The sequence below is a fragment of the Onychomys torridus genome, chromosome 3 (genome assembly GCF_903995425.1).
Source record: "Onychomys torridus chromosome 3, mOncTor1.1, whole genome shotgun sequence".
Lineage (NCBI taxonomy): Eukaryota > Metazoa > Chordata > Mammalia > Rodentia > Cricetidae > Onychomys > Onychomys torridus.
In genome coordinates, this window is record NC_050445.1 from 144774754 (window position 1) to 144797230 (window position 22477).

Below are 22477 nucleotides of genomic sequence, written 5' to 3' on the forward strand. Positions count from 1 at the left end.
CTCATCTTCTAAAAGCAGAATCTCTTTTCCAAAGCAACATATCCTTAGACATAAATTTTGAAATCAAGATACCTTTAAAATATACACATTGGTTTAACTCAGCAGCCTTTACAATCAAATGTCTCTCTCCAGTTAAAAATCCCAAAGACAATACAATCCAGACTCTCTGTGTGATTTCCATCTTTATGTGGCTTATTTTTCATATTACTTTTACTGTCTCTTTAAAGACTTTATTTTTTAAAACTATCTATTTCTTTATATACTTGTCTATCCTCCTTTTCCTTTCTCTTCCAAGCCTACATACATTTTTACATACATTGTAAACTATTTAGAGGTTTATTCCATGTGAATCTGTCTTTTGTGTATCTGTAATTCTTTTCTGATCATTGAACACTGCAGGGTGACTAAGACTGAAGTTGCAGCCCTGGCTGCTGACTCTGCCCACCTCAGCTTCCCAACATGGCGAAGGTACCCAGGAGAGTCACACTTACCCTGCCAACTCTGGGGTCCATGCTGCCATCAGGTAATATGCAGCTGGACCCTAAGTCCTTTTTGTCTGTATGAGTAAAAGCTAAATCTGCCATGCAGCCTGCTTCACAGCTTGGAGACAGCTAAGTGTATCAATGCAGGAATCTGCCATGTTGCACTCAAGCCTGAATGCTACAGCATCTCTGTACCATTGCATCTCTATATCTTGGCCCAAATGAGACATGAAGTAGGAAGCTGTTTGGGGCTTTGTTTTAGAATTTCTTTTTAAGTTTTCTCAGGCTTTAGGTGGAAACTAGAGCCAAAATATTGGGCAAACAAATATGACCATAAGTTTTCTCCAGTCCTGCCCAGCCCCATGGTCCTGTGGCTGCTTATAAAATAATCACTCAGAGGCTTATAATAATTACCAATTTTATGGCCTGTGGAAGGCTTCTTGCTAGGTAGCTCTTATAACTTAAATTAACCTATTTCTATTCATCTATGTTTTGCCACATGTTTTGTGGCTTTAGCAATCTGCAGGTATGTTGTTCTTTGGGCAGCAGGCTGGCATTTCTCCAGGGTCCACCTTCTGCTTTCCTATCTGTCTCCTTGGATTTCCTGCCTGCCTCTAAGCTGCCTTTCCATAGGCCAAAGCAATTTATTAACCAATGAGAACAACATATATTCACAGCATACAGAAAGACATCCCCCAGCAAATGTGAAATATGTAGGACTCTGTATCCTGTATGGTGCTATGTTGACTTTGAATTTTTTGAATGCTGGTGAACAAATGACAGCTGCTAAGAGATATTGTATTATAAAAGGTAATGCTGAATTAAACTAGCCTAGATAATTTATGTACATCTTAACCTTAAAATGGAATTCAGAAAATATATTGCATTCAGAAAGGGGTTATCCTTTTATTTACATAGGAAATGAAAGGCTGTGAATTCCTTTAAGGTTAATAAACATCTGATTTAATTTAGGGGAGACATCTGAAAATCTTGGCTATAGACATCAAGAAATAAAGCATGAAAACTACAAGATAAGTGACATATGTACTGAACCTTCTACATGGGTACAGTTCTGAGACGGGTCAACAAATATTACTCCCAAGACATGACCTTTATCTCAATTTTCTCACTCTCTAGAATGCTATCACCCACAGATATCAGGAAGCAGCTAAGAAAATAAAACACCCAAATTCCCAAGAGGTAGGGTGGATGGTTTTTGGTCATTCAGTGGGTTATGGATGTTTGTCATCATTTATTGGGGACATAGGAATATTGAATAAAAAGACAACTGTTAACCTCAAGTATTTTACATTGGTATGGATTTTACTATATTGATACAAATTTATAACAAGTTTTGTTGAACTGTATGTATATTTCTACTCTTCTTTGAGGTATTCTGCTTATGGAGTTCATTAAAAATGCAATGTTCAATTAAGAAATGCAGGTCAGTAGTTAGTCATCTATAATAAACAAACTTATAGTCATGTTAGGCATGTTTTCAAGGTTAAACATATATTTTAGATGGATAGTCTTCAAACACTTCAAATACTACATAATATGGTATTTTAAATGTTCTATTAACATAAGGGTTTTTATGACATTGAGAGTCTGCTGCTGGAAGCACCAGTCTACCCCATAAAAGGATTATGGGCATCAAAGAACTACTATATTGAGTTTTCTTTCATTGTGGAAAGCTAACTTTTTTGGTAAGAAACTGCTCTTGCCTCAACTGCTGACAGTATACCATCCAACTGGACATGCAGGACACAAAGGAAAGCAACTGCCAAACTTTGCAAAGATGAGATGGAACAGTCCTTCAAAATTCCTGCTTCATAGAAAACTCTGACAGATATTCTAGACCTATAGGCCAAAGATAGATGCCACAACATTGCAGAGGAACATTGAGTGATTGCCCGGGCCACCAGATGTCTCTGTCATTTCTTTAGCTTTGGAAGTAGCTGGCACTGCACTCTCTGTTTACTCAGATATTATTACATCCTTCTGGCATCTTTGATGTAATTGAAGACTAGATACTTATAGCTACAGTTTTCCTTAGATGTAACAGAAGGTAAATCAGGTACAGAACTCTGGACTTAGCAAGATAGGATAAATAATGGAGTATCTTTTCTGAACTTGCCATATACAAATGGACTGGATATTGTAAATGTAATTCTTACTTGATAACCATTCTTATTGTATATAGTCTTACTTAGTTAAACTCAAAACCTTTCTTTTTATTTAGACAAAAAGGAAATGTTGTGGAATATTACTTTAACTATGTAAAGATATGCTACATTTGTTTATACTGCATTTGTTTAATGATGTAAAGATGTGGTGTTGCTTTGCCTGACTAAGATACCTGATTGGTCTAATAAAAAGCTGAATGACCAATAGCTAGGCAGTAGAGGAAGAGGAAGGGGTGGTGAGCAGAAAGAATAAGTAGAAGGAAAAATCTAGACTCAACAGAAGAGAATAAGAGAATAAGGGAGAGAGAGGGGGGGAGATTCCCAGGATCAGCCAGCCAGGCAACTGCCAGACAGACAGACACAGAGTAGGACATACAGAATGAAAGAAAGGTAAAAAGCTCCAAAGAAAAACATAGATGCAGAGACACAGGTTAAATAAAGTTATAAGAACTAATGGGACAAGCATAAACTAACACTGAGCATTTGTAACTAAGATTAAGTTTCTGTGTCTATTTGGGAATTTATTGGTGGCCTAAAAGAAAGTCTGCTATACATTGGCTACCCAGTTCTCAACAGAATCCATCTTCCCCATAATGGTTCATGTGCACTACATCCATGGTCAGGATTTTTGTTGCCATTCTGGTTTCTGAATTCTTATCTGAATGTTCCATAACAGAGATAACTGAAAACCACCAAACATTTCTGCATTTTTCCTGCAAACTATCCCAAAGTCCTGGAAACCACACGGTCAGATTTCTCACAGCAACAGCCCCATTTCTTGGCACCAACTTTCTATATTAATAATGTTTTTCAATGCTTTGACAAAATTTCTAACAAAAGACTAGTAGATAAAGTAAAGGTTGGTTTGGGCTCACAGTTTAAGAGCATAGGTCAGCATAGTGGTGAAAGCATGGTGATGGGAATTTATATAAGCAAACAGAAATATGACTGCTTGCTTATATCTTGGTGGATCATAAAGCAAAGAAAGAAATGAACATGCACAGATGGTTATCTCCCCTCCCCCTTTCTATTTCTTCAGCCCATTTTGTCAAATGGTGGTGTCAACATTTAGTGTGAGTCCTTCAACCTCAAGTAATACTTCACAGACATACTCAAAGGTGTGCCTCATTGAGAAGCAAGGTGTTTGTTAGTCCCATTAAACTAGCAATGGATGTTAGACATCATAATATGCATACACTATGTCATTTTACAAGCACTTGGGTGTTCATATACTTTCGTGTCCATTGAGAATAATGGTACCAATACTCAGACAAATCAAAGGATCATTGTCTGTTCAGTTATAGTTTATCTGAGAATTTGAGGTAGAAAATCAGGTTAATACATATAACAATCTTTTTATTATTGCCTTTTTCTAGCTATGAAATACAGGGGAAGGTGCTTTTGATATATTTTACTTTCCTTTTCCTCAAAGTAATGTTATTGTTTTCATAATTAGACATAGACAACATTGCCTTTTATTCTGTATACAATGCATTTAAGTGAGCATTTTCTTCTCCATAATTTCTATTTTTAAAGATTAGTTTTCAAGCATTTCCATCAGATGAAAGCATTTAACTCACTTCTATTTTGTTTACTAAATGAATTAACAAATATGAATTTTCCGTATTTGTCTGTAATTTTCAAACATCAGGAGTACTATAGTTCAGCTCTAGTTTGAAAATTGGTTGAAATGTGTAGTCTTGTTTTGATTTTACCTATTAAGTGTCATTTACATTCCAAACTCATGAAACATACTTACTATTTATATTTCATTAATGAATTATTTAATTTTGCCAGAAAAAAATATATAATGTATAATAACAAAGCTATGACTTAGAATAAGAAGTTTGGGGCTCACTAGTAGTCTATACAAAAGTTATGTTCTTCCTTGAAACTGTTGTATATTCCTTGTTAGTAAATGATTCTATATTTATGAAGTTGGTTAAAACTTTGTTGACCAGTTCTCATTCTCTCTCTCTCTCTCTCTCTCTCTCTCTCTCTCTCTCTCTCTCTCTCTCTCCCTCTCTTGCTTTTATACTATCTTTATACTCCCTTCTCTTTACTACCTCCAAACCCTACCATATTCTCTCTCTCTCTTTCTCTCTCTCTCCCTCTCTCTCCCTTTTATACTATAACATTACTCCCTTCTCTTTACTCTCTCCAAAATCTACCATATACCCTCCCAGCTCTCCTTCAAATTCATGACCTTTTTCACTAATTGTTATTGCATGCATATATGTATAGATATATGCATATATATTCCCAAATGTAACCTGTTCAGTCTGCATAATGTTACTTGTGTAACCAACAACAATTTAATTATATCACAAGTTCACAGACTAAACTGTATCACCCCCAAATTAAATTTTTGTTGGTTGTTGATTTAGCACTTTGTTGAACTATAATAATTTGATTCATATATCTTGGTCCTTTATTTTTGAAATTAATGATTCTAATTTTTACCTATTCATTCTTTCTGTAAATTTCATTAGTTCTGTGAGAATTTTATACAGCAAGTTTCTATATTCACCCCATTCCACAACTCTACCCAGAGCAAACCTCCTGCTTCCCTATCCACACATATTTGTGTCTTCTTTTATGTTTTTAACACTTACTAAGTACAATTTGTGCACTCATATATTCTTGGATATATTGTCTGCTACTGAATCATGGTTAGGTTTGTGAGGGGCTATATTCTTTTAAAATAAGTTTTAACCAACTTCATATATATATATATATATATATATATATATATATATATATGTGTGTGTGTGTGTGTGTGTGTGTGTATGTATGTATATATACATACACACATATATGTGTGTATATACATATACATACATATATATATACATATACATACATATATATATCCTTGATTTCCCTGTGGGCCTCCATTCCCTCCTACCCTTTCCATACTAGGATTTGATCTGCCTTGAGTTTGCACAGGTCTTGTACACATTTTCACAACTACTATGAATTCATACATGCAGCATGTCCAGAAAACAGTTTCCTTGTATCTATCCACTTCCTCTGGCTCTTACATTCTTCCTACCTAAACTACTTCAATGATCCCTGAGCACTGTGAGAAGGGCATGTGGTATAGCTATCTCATTTAGGGCTGAGCATCCCACAGTCTTTTATTTTCTATACCTTGAACAGTTGTGGGCCTCTGTGTTAACTGCTGTCTATTACAAACAGAAGCTTCTCCAATGAGGGTTAAGAAATGCATTAATCTATGACTATTATATATATATATGTATATATATACATATATATTAATATATGAATATAATAAACAATGAGGAGTTGTTTTATTACTATGTCCATTTAGCAATTTAGCAGAATCATAGTAATAGTTTCTCCCATAGGTCTATGGCCTGTATAGCCTCAAGTTCTTGGCCTAACAATGATGCCAGATGTGCGTTCCATTTTGCAGTGTGGAACTTAAATCCTACCAGAAAGTGCTTCCAACATTATGAGACAAGCTGACATGTCTTTGCCAGGACAGGAGTGTCTGGTAATGTGAAACTTGCCAACAGAAACAAGGCTTTCAGGTCAGTATCAGCTCAGTCTCTTGATGTTTCATCTGAACTTGTGAGACCTCCCATTTATTGGGTTGGCTAGGCATTCCCAGATCAATCAAGAAAACATCTCAAAGCCTTGCCATGTTTATTTTTTGAGTTGTCTGCTAGCAACTTGATGCCTTGCTAAGTCATTTTATAGCTCAGAAACTTGACTTCCTTGTAGATGTAACTGTCTTGTTAAATAAGAAACACAGAGCCAATTGCAGAGTTAAAAGCCAAGAGGTCAGAGCAATAGCTGAGAGCTGAAAACCTTACCCTTCACTGCTGCTGCTGTCTTTCCTCTCCACCAGAGACCTACTTCCTGTGTCCTATCTTTTTTATAGACTTTCTGTTCTGCCTTCTCATTGGTTGTAAACCCAACCACATGACCTCCTTGTCACTGCCTGTCTGTACAGACCTCCAGGTTTTCTATGGTTGGTATTGAGATTAAAGGCAGGGACTGGACCTGCCTGTACTGAATCTGCCAGGTTGAGCTGAATCCCCAGGGGAGTCTTGGCTCTGGAGGAGATGGGAATGGAAGGGAAGGGCTGGGGGGAAGGTGGGGGCAGGGCTGGGACAGGGGAGGACAGGGGAATCCATGGCTGATATGTAAAATTAAAACACAAATATAATTAAAAAAAAGAAGAGAATAATAATAAAAAAATGAGATTAAAGGCATGTGTTGCCATGCTGGCTATATCCTTGAATACAGAGAAATCTGCCTAGCTCTGCCTCCCAAGTGCTAGGATTAAAGGCGTGCACCACCACCACCGCCCAGTTTCTGCTATGGCTTGCTCAGACCCCAAGACAACTTTATTAACATACAAATAAAATCACATTTCAGTACAAATAAAATATCACCATATTTCCTCACATGGAAAGTCACTTAGTCAAATGTGTAGGAATGAAAAGATTATGAAACACATAGATAATCTGCTGATTTAATATAATAATCTGCTTTTATATTTAAAACACCCACATTTTATTTTATGTCACATATTACTGCTTAAACTGCAAACTCTGAACAAAAACATAAAAATACACATCATTTTTTGGCATCTTATACTTTTTTAACAAATAAATAAATGAAATCATTACATAAAGAGGAAAATGAAAGAACCATACCAAAACAACAAAGAAAACAGAATTTTGAAAGAATTTATTTATTTGACTAATCACAAAGTCTTCATTTCTAAAGTGTAGTGTTTATCTTCTCACTAAAGATTTAAACAACAGTGAACACAGAACACATACAATGCTTCCTTGTACATATCCCTCTTACACCTAAATTATTTAAAAACATCTTACTTGCTTTATAACTTCACTTACTGTTTTGATTTACCTCTCATTTGTGTTGTTTAAGTAATACCAACAACATATAAGCATATAAAACATTCATGTTACTTAATGTTGGTTACTTACAACTTACTCTAAATTTCTTTTCCTAAGATCATCTGGTTGTTTTTGAACCTAGTAAAATGGAGGTGCATGGTGTCATAATGCATTTTGAAATTTGTAAGTTGAATCTGATGTTTTAAATAGTGGACAGTGTATTTCATTTCTAGTAATCCATAACTTATACATCAATTCTTATATAATATTTACTAACAGTTCTTCTATAAAAATACATCTTAAGTACACATTCTATTTTGCTTTCTAATGATGTGATAGACACTATGACCAAATGCTATTTGGGAATGAAAGGATCTATTACAGCTTATTGTTTATAGTCAATCATGAATGGAATCAGGGCAGGAAATGAAGGCAGCAACCTGGAGGCAGAAACTGATGCAAAGGCCATCACACATCTTACTGGCTTGTTCTCCATGGCTTGCCCAGCTTGCCTTTTTTTATATAACCCAGAACCATCATCACCAGGATCTACTGCATAATTAATTGGACCTACCTATACCAACCATCAATTAAGTAAATATTCTGCAGATTTGCTTACTGCCCAGTTCAACAAAGGTATTTTCTCAGTTGAAGTGTCTTCTTTCCAGATGACCCAAGCTTGTGACAAGTTAACAAAAATTAACCAGCATGGTATATAAAATTACAAAGTTCTACTTTAAGGAACATGTGTAAAAACATATCCTATATTTAGATTTCTTTTTCTGAAATGTTTAAAAGGAATAAGCTAGTATAAAATTAATGTTTGTTATAATCATTTCTTACATTCAAGTGATCTGCATTTATACAATATTAGCATCTTGATGTTAACATATATGTTTTATATATTCTACAAAGGCTATAGCATGCTTAGATGACATTTATTCAAAAACACTCTCTTGCAAGTTGAAAAGATAACATATATTTTTATGAAATTCAGAAACTGAATAAATTTAAATACAGAATTTCTTGTGATACCGTTTTCCTCTAAGGTCTGCAGGATGATTCACACAAATAAGCCTTGGATCCATGCACCCCAAGGTCCCTGTCTTTGTGCCTGCACCTCAGCCACAGCAGCACAGAGAGAGAAGCTTTTCTCAACTTAGTATTTCCCAGAATCAGGACACAGGGGTGCACCGAGGGAAAAGCAGTTCTTGCAGCCTCTGTGAACAAAAGTAGCATCTTTGTCTCGAGAAGCAGAGAACCCCAAACCTTAACAACCAGAAACAAAAAGAAAAGGGCATACAGGAGGAGGGAGGCGATCACTGTCTGCAAGGCCCTGATGTGGGCCGTGGTGCTGGCATCTCTGCATCCTTGGACACTGTGCTGCATCTTCCTCAGATGTTTCCACAAGGAGAAGATGAGCAGGAGTAAAGCAACCAGGGACATGGCAAATGGTATGAAGGCAAACATGGTGTTGGCAAATAAAAACCATAGCCCAGAAAGCTGTGTCTTATTCAATCTCAAGCTGTATGACATATTTACCTTATACTCAGTGAACAATGCATTCTCAGATACATTAATAACTATAATATTTGAACACAAGAGAAACAAAGACACAAACAATATCACTGTCACCACTTTTTTAACTCTGACCTTAAAATAAAGGAAAATAGTGTTGGAAAAATTTGCTATCTTGAATAAGAAAAAGATGCTGAGACTTGTAGTTAACCAAAGACTAAACTGGTTGAATGCTGTCCAGATATTGTATATTACAACAAATGTTCTTTCATTTATCCATCTCCCTGGATAATACATAGCCAGCCACCAGTTCAGTAATATTAGCCACAGCAGCACAATTCTGGAGATGGCCAGAGCAGTGAGGATCTGATCCACCGAAGAGATCTTCCTTCTCTTAACCAGGTCCATGATGTTCACAATTGCTATGAATCCATTCCCAAAGTTGCCAGTTATAAATTCCACATTCAGAATGACTGTAAATGTGCTCTGCAGGGCACCACTCATCTTCTGGTGAATGCTCCAATTTCTATTGTCACTGCTTAAAATTTGTTACCACATACCATTAAAATGCTATGCATATTCAGTTCTCAAAACCTTTTAGCATATTCCCTTAAACAACCTGCAATTCTAATACCAAACAAGCCATGAAGGCTTGCTAATGACTTTGTAGTTTCCATTGTAAAAGCCTTGTATTTTCCCAGACACCTGTATTGAGCTCCATCCAGATGTGGTATGCCTTACATACAGCAGCCTAGAGACATGCAAATTCTGATGAAGGAAAAGCTGATCTCTCATGTGCTGAGATACAAATGGAGATATAGTTATTTGCATCATTTTGCTCATTTTCTCTTATATTTTAACCTGGTAATGAGTCTTGGGTAAATCACATAAAAGTTATACCCTGTATATAAGGCAGCAAAATCCTAACTTGTGCCTAGAAATTCCTTAGTACCACATGTCTTTAAATATCTTGAGTCAGCAATGTTCCAGACCCACACACAGTATGCAAATCACTTCTAGCAAACTATCCACAATTCAATAATATTATAAAAAAATCTTCATTTGTCAAAAGTTCAGTACTGAGAAAATATGTATTCATTATTTGATTTTATGCAAAGGTATACACATGCCAATATCCATACACATTTTAATCCAAACCATTACTTTTAACATAATTTTCCTTCTATGTAGCATTTATGATTCATGTAGCTCATACATGGCACTCTGATAATTTTTTAAGTGATGCTGTTTAAAAAAAATTTCTAGCAAGAATAAATCATTGAACATTGATTACAAACGTTGTGTAAAATTGGACTAGTATATGACTGCACATGAAGATATGTGTGAATGTCCTTGTAGGACCAGGAATCAATCACTACGGTGAATAAGTATCTAACTAACAAGATTCCTTCCCCTTTTCTGTTGCTCCTTATCCCATAGGCTGCATTTCTCCATAGACACTGAGGACCTATAGTTTCACCCACCTTCCTCTACTGTGCCAACATCAGTTCAGTTATCTTTACTAACAGACACCAAAGTACATGTGTATACAGGGCCTCACAAAATGTGAGACAAGTAGCATTAGTGAGTTCTTCCTCTTCAATAGCTACTACATAAAGCGAAGGTCCAATAATGCAACATAAACAGTAAGTATGAGATGGCAGGAAAATATGAATTATAGTTTTTCAGCTGTGTATGCATGACCCCACCCTCAGTTCCCTGAAGCAAGATTAATTTTGAAAAAATGAGAGAGACACAAAGAAAGATTGTGAGCTATTATTAGCCAAATCCATGTCCATAGAAATGCTTAGGTAATCCCTTTTTTTGTTTGTTTTGTTTTTTGTTTTTTTGTTTGTTTGTTTTTCAAGACAGGGTTTCTCTGTGTAGTTTTGCGCCTTTCCTTGATCTCGCTCTGTAGACCAGGCTGGCCTCGAACTCACAAAGATCTGCCTGCCTCTGCCTCCCGAGTGCTGGGATTAAAGGCATGCACCACCACTGCCTGGCTCTTGTAATCACTTATAAGGAAACTATATAAGATTAATTTCAGGAGGGGACTGGACCTGCCTGAACTGAATCTACCAAGTTGAGCTGAATCCCCAGGGGAGTCTTTGCCCTGGAGGAGATGGGAATGGAGGGGAGGGGCTGAGGGGAAGGCGGGGGCAGGGACAGGAGCAGGGAGGACAGGGGAACCCATGGCTGATATGTAAAATTAAATTAAATTATAAAATAAAATAAGATTAATTTTACTTCAGTTATTGGAAAGACATGGTGAGACAGTACAGCAGGGAAGCATGGGCAAAATTTCACAAAAAGACTAAAAAATATCTGTAGAGCGAATCTTAAAAGGTCTTATTAATAAAAACAAACCTGGAGCCACGTATTGGGATGAATGCTGGAAGATCAGAGAAACAGAACAAGCCACAGCTACCTCACCTTGCCAATTCCTCAGCTGATCCTGTTTCCTCAGACTATAACCTTATGAGTCCTCATCTGAATGTACCTCATCTGAACTGCTGCTCAAAAGATTATTCAGCTCTAGTTGCACACCTTATATACTTTTCTGCTTCCTGCTATCACTTCCTGGGATTAAAGGAGTGAGTCACTATGTCTGGCTGTTTCCAGTGTGGCTTTGAACTCACAGAGATCTGGATGGATCTCTACCTCCAGAATGACAGGATTAAAGGTGTGTGTGTGTGTGTCACCATTTTCTGGCCTCTGTGTCTGTCTAGCAGCTGTTCTATTCTCTGACCCCAGATAAGTTTATTAGTGTGCATAACATGTTGGGGAACACAAATAGATGCACAAAATTTTCATCCATGTGAAAGCAAGAAGCTTCCTTTAACTTGGCTCCTTCAATGTGCCAAAAATGAACTCTGGAAAAAAATACAAAAAGAAATGTAAACAAACCTGCTGAGTTCCTGTAGAATATATATGTTCAGATGGCAGGTTCCTGGACTTTTCATCTCAAATCTCTGCTGGGGACACATTGAGTACTGAAGACTTTCCTGAGACCTTTGATTCTGAACTGGAAATATTACATTTAGGTTCCACCTGAATAGCAACTCCTGAAGGAAGACAGTTTTCTTTTCAGGTCATGTGAGAAAGTGACAACTTGCATTAACTCAGACAGAAGTGTCTTCAGCCAATTACAAGTCAGTGTTGTATGTAGGTGTGTTTACAAGGTGCATGCATTTCCTGCTCAATTATTCATTCACAAGAAGTTTCATATATTGATTATAACAAAGATTAATAATCAAATGATTAGACCAACCATTACTTGCTGTGATCCCCAAATATGCAAGCCTTTATATTGTGTTTTTTGGGGAAACCTGTAGACATATAGGGGTTGGAGGAAGCCCTGAGAGAGTAAAGTCCTGAGTAAATGTGTATTATTGACCTTGAGCATAGTCAGGCCAAAGTAATCCAAAACCTCAGCTCCTGGGAATGGCAATGCTTTCCCCAAGTAAGGCTCAAAATGATGGCAAAGGTTTCCTTGGGAATCTCAGTGTGACTAGTAAGTTCAGATGTAACTTAACTACCCCTCCTGCATGTTTACAGCCTGAGACTGCTCACCTCCAGAGACTTCCCACCAAGACAGATAACCCCTCCCCTGTATGGTAAATAATGAACATACTGACATTCCAAGTGGAAATGGTAGTATTTGTCTCCCCATTAGAATGCACACACCCCACTTGTCCCCAGCTTCCTATACATGTGTCAGACCTTTCTACTTTCCCTCACCACCACTGCTAGGCAGTGTTACAGGACCCAGGCTGTGAGTAATAGCATGGGCATCAATGAAGAACCAATGTTTTCATCAAAATAAGCTTTCAAAACTACAGTGATATTTTATTTGTATTGAAATGTGATTTTATTTATATGTTAATAAAGTTGCCTTGAGGTCAGAGCAAGCCAGAGCAGAAACTGGGTGGTAGTGGTGCATGCCTTTAATCCCAGCACTTGGGAGGCAGAGCTAGGTAGATCTCTGTGTGTTCAAGGACACAGCCAGCATGGCAGACACACGCCTTTAATCTCAATAGCAACCATGGAAGACCTGGAGGTCTGTACAAACAGGCAGTGACGAGGAGGTCATGTGGCTGGGTTTACAACCAATGAGAAAACAGAACAGAAAGTCTTTAAATAGACAGGACACACAGAAGTAGGTCTCTTGCGGAGAGGAAGAACAGCAGAAGCAGTGAAGGGTAAGGTTTTCCGCTCTTGCTCTGACCTCGTGGTTTTTAACTCTGCAATTGGTTCTGTGTTTCTTATTTAACAAGCCGGTTACATCTACACAAAACCCTGAAAAGAGACCTAGATATTCATTGTCATCCTAACACACATGAATCAGAAGAACTCTAATAACAATATATTGCCTATCAAGAAAAACCCAAAATTAGTGATTTATAATTGAACTAAAAGTAAATAAATCCAAAGAATTTAAGTTTCTCTACAAGAAAAACTACTTTGCATATATGTGAGCATTGAAATGTGTGAAGAATACAGATTATAGCCACATACAAATAATTTCTCATATTACTATATTCAGACTCATTTTTCATTTCATAGATTCAAAAATTTATGAAAATCTCTCCAAAAGCACATATAAAAGATGTTCAACATGCATTTATATTTACTAGTTGAATAAAGAAATGAATTAGTAATCATGGGAAAGCAAGAAAATCTATTCCAAGGACACACTCTACAATTTAAAGAATGTTTTCATTTAAATAAGCAAACAATTACATTATAAAATGTAGACATTTCTAAACAGTCTTATTAAATAAGAAACACAGAGCCAAATACAGGGGTGATAGCCATTGAGATCAAAGAGATACAAATAGCCACTGACCTTAGCTCACCATATCACTGTAGCTTCCCAAGTGAAAGAGAACCTGCTTCCTGTCTAATCTGTGCCTTTATTGCCTTGCTGTTCTGCCTTCTCATTGGCTCTTAACCCAGCCACCTCACTGCCTATTTATATAGACCTCCAGATCTCTATGGTTGGTACTGGGATTAAAGGCATGTGTCACCATGCTTGTCTATGTCCTTTGAACACACAGAGACTCTGCCTGCATTGTGATGGGATTAAAGGCTTGTGCTACCACCACTTGACTTCTGTTTATGGCTGGCTATGACCTATGATCTCCAGGCAAACTTTATTTATTAACATACAAATAAAATATCACCACATTTCCCCATTTTTTCTAATAAAAAGAAAAAAGTTAAAACTAATACAAGAAAAACTATATACATTAAGTACAATAATGATATACAATATATATAAGCAATAAATACCTCCACAATGTCTAGTCCATTTGCATTTGACAAACTCGGAGAAAATATTTCATTATCTATCCTATTTTGGTAAGTCCAAAATGTACCTGATTCACTTTTTATCCTAACATATATTACCAACAGAAAACTATCTTATAATGCCTTTCAAATTTATACACTTTATACCTCTTTAGTGAATTTCTTTTCTGAAATTCTTAACAAAGAAAACTATAACTATCTAATCTTCAACTAACTATAACTATCTAATCTTTAACTAACTATAACTATAACTTTCTATCTTCAACTCCCTCAGAGAGCCAAGATGGAAATAATATTACCTAATAAAACAGGAAGTGCAGCTTCCAAAAAATGTGAGTTGACAGAAATAGCCAGCTTCCTGGACAGTCACCCGAAGTTTCTCCACAACACTGTGGCATCATCTTCAGCCTGTAGGCTTAGCATATCTGACAGACTCATTTGTGAAGTAGGATGTACACAAGGCTTACATCTTGACCTCACATTTGGTGTGAGTCTTCCATGTACCAGAAACACCTGAATTCTACCAGTGTCCTGCCATGATTCAGGATTTTAAATTCTGGGAAATAGTTGATGTTTTTGGAATTTAGCTATCCATTCTTTTTGGCTTGTGGGTGGCTTCATCTCTTTTATTAAATACCAGTCTACCATTGAGGGGTTAGACTCTGTCAGACTAGTTCCTCTTTCAGGAATTACTGTTTCAGCTACTGTTCCACTGTATGCCAGAAGCCATTGGTCCAGTGCTTTTTCAGCTGCCTTCAAAGAAAGAGGCTCTGTACCTTTTCTGGATTGCAAAGGCCACTTCAGCAATGGTGCCATATTGTCCTGGCCTCAGAGGACGCCTGTTGCTAAAGCCACAACCACTGTTGTCTTGACAAGGATTAGTAGTTCTTTGTTTTGTGTCCTGTCTCTACATTTTGTCCTGTTTGTCAGCAATCGATGTGAGGGCATTTTGTTGCTCAGTGGCTGGCTTTTGCCACAATGAAAGATAACTCCATGTGCAGTTTCTCCAATGCCATACCTTCTCTGATGTAGATTGGTGCTGCCAGGAGCCAACATATCTCATAGTCATAAAAAAAGAAAAAAGAAAAAATCTAGGTCATTAAAACATTTTAAATGCCATATTCTGTAGATCTCCAAAGGGTTTGAAGATGACCTGATGTAGCAGGAATCTTAAAAAGTTCTTATTATTAAAAACAAACCTGGGGCAGGTATTGGGGTGAATGCTAGAAGATCAGAGAAGCAGAACAAGTCACAGCTACCTCATCTCGACAGTTCCTCAGCTGATCCTGTTTCCTCAGACTGGAAGCTTCTGAGTCCTTATCCAAATGTATCTCACCTGAACTGCTGCTAAAAGCTTATATACCTTTCTGCTTTCTGCCATAACTTCCTGGGATTAAAGGCTCACTTCCTGGGATTAAAGGTGTGAGTCACCATGCCTGGCTATTTCTAGTGTGGCTTTAAACTCACAAAGATCCAGATGGATCTCTGCCTCCCAACTGATAGGATTAAAGGCGTGTGTGCCACCATTTTCTGGCCTCTATATCTAGTAGCTGTTCTGTTCTCTGACCCCAGATAAGTTTATTAGGATGCCCAATATTTGGGGGAAAAAATATCACTACACCTATCTAAAAATATATCTCTGCTTAGTATTGAAAACATACCTAATATGACTACAAGTTCGATTGTAATGTCTAATTACTAACTTTTATATCTTTATATCCTAAATAGTTAGTAATAATAACATTCAAGGATTAGCTAATTGCATTACATTGTTAAATGTGGCAACATATGAATTAACAGAAATGGGCTGAGATTAAATGTAAAAGCTAGTCAGTGGTAGGCCTGAGCTAATGGCTGAGCAGTTTTAATTAATATTAAGCCTCTGTGTGTTCATTTGAGTCTAGGCAGCTATGGACCAGGCAGGACACACAAAAACTTTAGCTACAATAAAATATATATAATTCTCTTTTACTGAAGATTTAACATTACATATAGAATTTATAACCATGTTCTCCTTTCTGTGTCTCAATATCTGAATCTAACTATGGTAATTATTTTTACCAATTTATCTTCTGTTTCTGATGCATAACCAGGTCCTCACTCTTCATCAAGGAAATTCTTCTTGCCACAGACAGAGACCAAAATAGAATATCACAACCAGTTACTGTAGCATGAATCTTAAAAGATCTTATTAATAAAAACAAAACTGTAGCCAGGTATTGGGATAAATGCTGAAAGGTCAGAGAAACAGAACAAGTCACATCCAACCTCACATTGCCAATTCCTCAGCTGATCTTGTTTCCTCAAACTGGAAGCCTCTGTGTTCTCATCCGAATGGATCTCAGCTGAACTGCTACTAAAAGCTAACATCATAACAAGACTAGTTCCTGGTCTTCACACCTTATATACCTTTCTACTTCCTGCCATTACTTCCTGGGATAAAAGGTGTGTGCCATCATGCCTGGCTGTTTCCAGTGTGACTTTGAACTCACAGAGATGTGGATGGATCTCTGCCTCCAGAATGCTAGAATTAAAGACATGTATGTCACCATTTTCTGGCCTCTATATCTATCTAGTGGCTGTTCTGTTCTCTGACCCCAGATAAGTTTATTAAGGTACACAATATATTGGGGGACACATCATGGACATTCCCCTTTTTTTCTAAAATAAAAAAATATATAACTGTAGCATGAATTGTTAGAAGGTCTTATTAATTAAAACAAATCTGAGTCAGATATTGGGGTGAAATGCAGGGAGATCAGAGAAGCAGAACAAACCACAGCCACCTCACCTTGCAAATTCCTCAGCTGATCCTGTTTCTTCAGACTGGAAGCCTCTGAGTCCTTATCCAAATGAATCTCAGCTGAACTCTGCTACTCAAAGCCTAAAAGCTTAACCAGCCAAATGCTTCCAGGTTCTGGTCCTCATGCCTTATATACCTTTCTGTTTTCTACCATCACTCCCTGGGATTAAAGGTGTGAGTCTCAATGCCTGGCTGTTTCCACTGTGACCTTGAACTCACAGAGATCTAGAGGGATTTCTGCCTCTGGAATGCTAGGATTAAAGGCATGAGTGCCACCATTTTCTAGCCTAAGTATCTAGTGGCTTTTCTGTTCTCTAACCCCAGATAAGTTTACTAGGGTACACAATATTTTGGGGAACACAATACCACTACATGTAACTAGTGTAAGAAAAAGTATATACAATAAGTATATACAATATATACAGTTAAGAATTACATTAACAATGTCCAGTCCATTAACATTTACAAATTCAGACAAAAAAAATTTCATTACTTATCCTATTTAAAACAAGTAGTTCCTTTTTAAAGTAGGTAATCTACCTTTTTTATCTTATCATATCCATATTCTCTATTTTTCTTTTCTGAGTAGATTCAAAAGTCCACCACTTATTTCTTTTTTTTTATTTTTTATTTATGTATTTATTTATTGATTGATTGATTTTTGCTTTTTGCTTTTTTGAGACAGGGTTTCTCTGTGTAGCTTTGGTGCCTGTCCTGGATCTCACTCTATAGACCAGGCTGGCCTATAACTCACAGAGATCCACCTGGCTCTGCCTCCTGAATGTTGGGATTAAAGGTGCCTGTGCCACTATGTCTATCTATGGCTGTTCTGTTCTCTGGCTCCAGATAAGTTTATTAGGGTGCACAATATATTGGGGGATACAATACCACCACAAATTATAATGCAGAGTGGTAGAGTCCATCACTACAGAACACCCCAGCACCTGAAATCCAGGGATCATCACAGGAAGAGTAGATAGAAAGATTGCAAGTGCTAGAGAAACAGTGTGTTTGCTGTGAGACTGTCTCCTAGGAATATCAGAAACTATACCCATAAAGTTTTATCAACATGACTGCCTAAACATGATTTGAACAAAGAAAACACCAATAATCCTGCTCACACAGGCGGGTAAAATCTCACAAGGCCTTACATGTGGTGATATTTTATTTGAATGTTAATAAATAAAGTTTGCCTGGAGATCAGAAGACATAAATAGCCATGACACACCTTTAATCCGATCACTATGCAGGCAGAGTCTCTGTGTGTTCAAGGACACAGCCAAACTGGTGACACACGCCTTTAATCCCATAGAGACCCAGAGGTCTGTATAGACAGACAGTGACAAGGAAGTGAGGTAGCTGGGCTAAAAGCCAATGAGAAGGCAGAACAACAAGGCAATAAAGGTGCAGGTTAGACAGGAAGAAGCTGGTTCTCTCTGGGGAAGCTATGGTGGCATGGAGAGTAAGGTTAGCTGGTGGCTTTCACTGTTTCCCTGATCCATAAGACATTCACCCCTTTATTTGGCTCTGTGTTTTTTATTTAATAAGACCATGTAGAAATTTGTCTTCACTTATGCTCAGACAAACAACTATGGGCAGCTAAGGAATGATAAACGTTGCAGAAATAGTCTTCTCTAGGGAAGAACATACCACTTGATTATCTAAAATCAAATGGTAAGCCATGAAAACAAATATACAAGTGACATACAGACTGAGCAGGACATAAATGCTCACACGCACGCGCGTGCGAACACACACTCACACACACACACACACACACACACACACACACACACACGCACACACACCCATGCATGCGCACACATATGTAACAACAATTAATGAAAAAAGGGGCTCATAATTTGAAAGAGTAAAGAGGGGTATATGGGAGGAATTAGAGTGAGGAAAGAAGGGGGAAATTATGTAATTATAATCATAAAAAGTAAATATTTTTTAAATTATGTGTATAAGCAACAACTCACATTTACCTAATAATCATAAATTTGTTCTGTAAATTCTTTTTTTATTAAGAAATGTTTTACTCATTCTACACACCAACCACAGATCCCCCTCTATTCCCTCCTCCCACCCTCCAGCCTTTGTCCCCCCACCCACCCCACATTCCCTCTTCCAACAAGGTAAGGCCTACCATCGGGAGTCCGCAGAGCCTAACACATTCAGTAGAGGCAGGTCCAAGCCCCTCCCTCTGCATCAAGGCTGTACAAGGTGTCCCACCATAGGTAGTGGGCTCCAATGAAACTGCTCATGTACTAGGATGGATCCTGGTCCTACTGCTGTGGGGCTCCTTCAGCAGATCAAGCTATGCAACTGTCTCACTTATGTAGAGGGCCTAGTCCACTCTCATGGAGGCTCTACAGATGTGGGTCTAAAGTTCATGAGTTCCCACTAGCTTTGATCGGTTGTCTCTTTAGGTTTCCCCATCATGATCTTGATGCCCATTGTTCTGCAAATTCTTAATTTGAAAGTAGCAATAGATAGATTATTCAAATAACAGTCACAGCCAGGCAAAGCAGTGCACACTTTTAATTCCAGCATCTTGCAGGCAGGGGCAGGTAGTTCTCTATGAATTCACACCCAACTTAGTCTACATACTAAATTCCAGGCCAACCAAGGCTACACAATGAGACTCCTGTCTCTAAAACCCAAATGTATTCATATTTTTTGAATTTTCAACAGTCTTAATTTATTTCTCACTTCTAATATAACAATTTTTGTCATAGCTTGTATATTTAAATTTTCATAGCTTCTATGTAACATGAATTGCTAAACAGTATTATTAGTAAAAAACCTGGAGCCAGATACTGGAGGTGAAAGCTGAAAGATCAGAGAAACAGAATGAGCCAGCCACATTCTTACCTCTAGGAAATCCTCAGCCTCACAAGAATGAGTTCCTGTCTCCTCATGCCTTATATACTTTTTTCTGCCCAGTCAACACTTCCTGGGATTAAAGATGTGTATACTTCCCAAGCAAAGGCATGAGATCTCAAGTGTTGAGATTAAAGGTATCTGCCACCATATCTGGCTCTGTTTCCCAGTGTGACCTTGAATTCACAGAGATTCAGACAGATCTGTCCCCCGAGTGATAGGATTAAAGGTGTGTGCCAGCACTGTCTGGCCTCTGTCTAATTTAGTGGACAGCTTTGTCCTCTGATCCCTAGATAAGTTTAATTGGGATGCACAACATATCACCACACTGCTTTAGTATGTGTGTGTGTGTGTGTGTGTGTGTGTGTGTGTGAGTGTGTTTTCTCCAGGCATAACATAAACATTCCACATCCATCTTTGAGTTCAACTAAACTTGTTCTGGTACCAATGCAATGGAAGAGGCAGAACAATACAATGATAGCAAGATCTATGGCAATAATGATGAGGTTATTAATATGCCCTCCTAGCAGGATGACTCTGACCCATATTCCAGTGGTTACTCACTCTTGATCCCCAAGCCTTACCACCTGACTCACCATAAGTGATCTTGGGAGACACTAGAACAGTGGCTCTCACCCTTCCTAACGCTGTGGTGTTTCAGTACAGTTGCTCATGTTATGGTGACCCCCCCAACCATAAAATTGTTTTCATTGCTACTTTATAACTGTAATTTTGCTACTGTTATGGATCACATTCTGTATGAAGTGTCTTGATGTGGTGATGTATATAACTGTATTTGCAAAGGGTGCAGTGTATTTTGTTAGTTCTTACGCAAACTTTAGTTATTCACGATAACTCATAATATAAAAATAATGGAAGATTGTACTCATCAAATGATTTATTTTTAATCAAAATATTTTCTACACTTCATTGTTGTGTTACATTCATCATACACAATGAAAATTTCAACTGAATTTTTCCCGCAGAAAACTCACTACTTTTGGATGTGACTGATTCAGATAGCTGATTTATTGACAATATGCTTCTAACCTATTCTTTATGTTTGGCTTTGAGATTTTATTTTAATTACATCATTTCTCCCTCCGTTTCTTCCTCCAAAACCTCATGTATACCCCTACCCTCTTTCTTCAAATCTGTGGCTTCTGTTTCATCAGTTGTCATTGCATGTATGTATATATTTGCATATGCATATATATTCCCAAATACAGTCTGTTGAGTCCATATAAAGTCACTAGTATGTATGTTTTCAGGAATGGGCACTTGGCACTGGACAATCAATCAGTTTGCTCTCCCCTGAGAAGGACCACCTCTCCTGTCCCAAACTGTACTGTTATTCTTCGTGTGGTGTTGAGGCTTTAAGAGATTGTTCCATTCCAGTTTGGCATGTTCATCGGTGTCCTTGTTCAGCTGACATTTAGGAGATTATGTTCATGAGACTTCATTGGTGTAGTTTCTGATGTTACTAATAGGAGATAGAACCTCAAAGCAAAGTCCCTGATCTTCTGGCTCATATGATTTTTCTGCCCCCACTTCCATATTATCCCCTGAGCCTTGGGTGTGGGAACACTTTCTAGATGCATCCACTGGAACTAGACTTTACAACTCTGCATTTTGATTGTTGTGCTTTTTGGTAGTGATCTCCATCTGTTGCAAAGAGAAATTTTCTTGATGAGGTGTGAAGACTACATTTGTCTGTGAGTATAAGGACAAATGGTCATATACTGATTTAAGAAATTGATGGTTGTAGATTATCCTCCAATAACCATGATTTCATTAGCAGTTAGTAGGTGAGTAGTTAGTTTGGTTTCCAGTGCCAGGTATGGTATTTCTCTTGTTGAGAGGCTCTTAAGTCCAATTAGAGAGCAGTTGGTTACTGGCAAGATATGTATGCCATTACTGGACCCATAGGGTTATTGTGCAATGCCGGTTGTTCATGTGGTTCATAGGTTTCATAGCTGGATAGGACTATTGGTTACCTCTATCTTTTGGAATCTTGCAGAGTGGCTTATGATACCCTGAAAACTAGTCCTCAGGGAGGAGGGCTACAGGTCAATTCCAGCTCTGAAGGCTCTGAGCCCTGTTTCTAAAGTGCATGTTGTCTTCAACAATAGGGGCTTATCTTCTACCTCTGGCATTAACCAAAGGCAACAGCAATAGTTGTATGTTTTAGGAGTCTCTTAGGCTACCATGGCCAGCAATTCAAAAGAAGGCTTGTCATGGTTGGTATTGGGGTTTTTGTTAGGTAGTCTTTGGCTCTCAGAGGAAGTGCTGTCTTCCCAGATGAGAAAAGTTCATTTAAACTTCTCTTCTCTCTCTCTCTCTCTCTCTCTCTCTCTCTCTCTCTCTCTCTCTCTCTCTCTCTCTCCATCT

The 22477-nt window shown here is 37.7% G+C and overlaps 1 protein-coding gene across 1 annotated transcript; it reads right to left on the minus strand.

The window, feature by feature from the left end:
- Positions 1-8610: 8610 nt before the first annotated feature.
- Positions 8611-9588, minus strand: LOC118580318 (taste receptor type 2 member 116-like). The gene has a single exon (XM_036181979.1). The coding sequence runs from the start codon at positions 9586-9588 to the stop codon at positions 8611-8613; it is 978 nt and encodes a 325-aa protein (XP_036037872.1).
- Between the last annotated feature and the right edge of the window lie 12889 nt (positions 9589-22477).

Excerpts from the sequence above, each read along its gene's own strand:
- LOC118580318 (XM_036181979.1), bottom strand. The coding sequence starts at position 9,588 with ATGAGTGGTGCCCTGCAGAGCACATTTACAGTCATTCTGAATGTGGAA.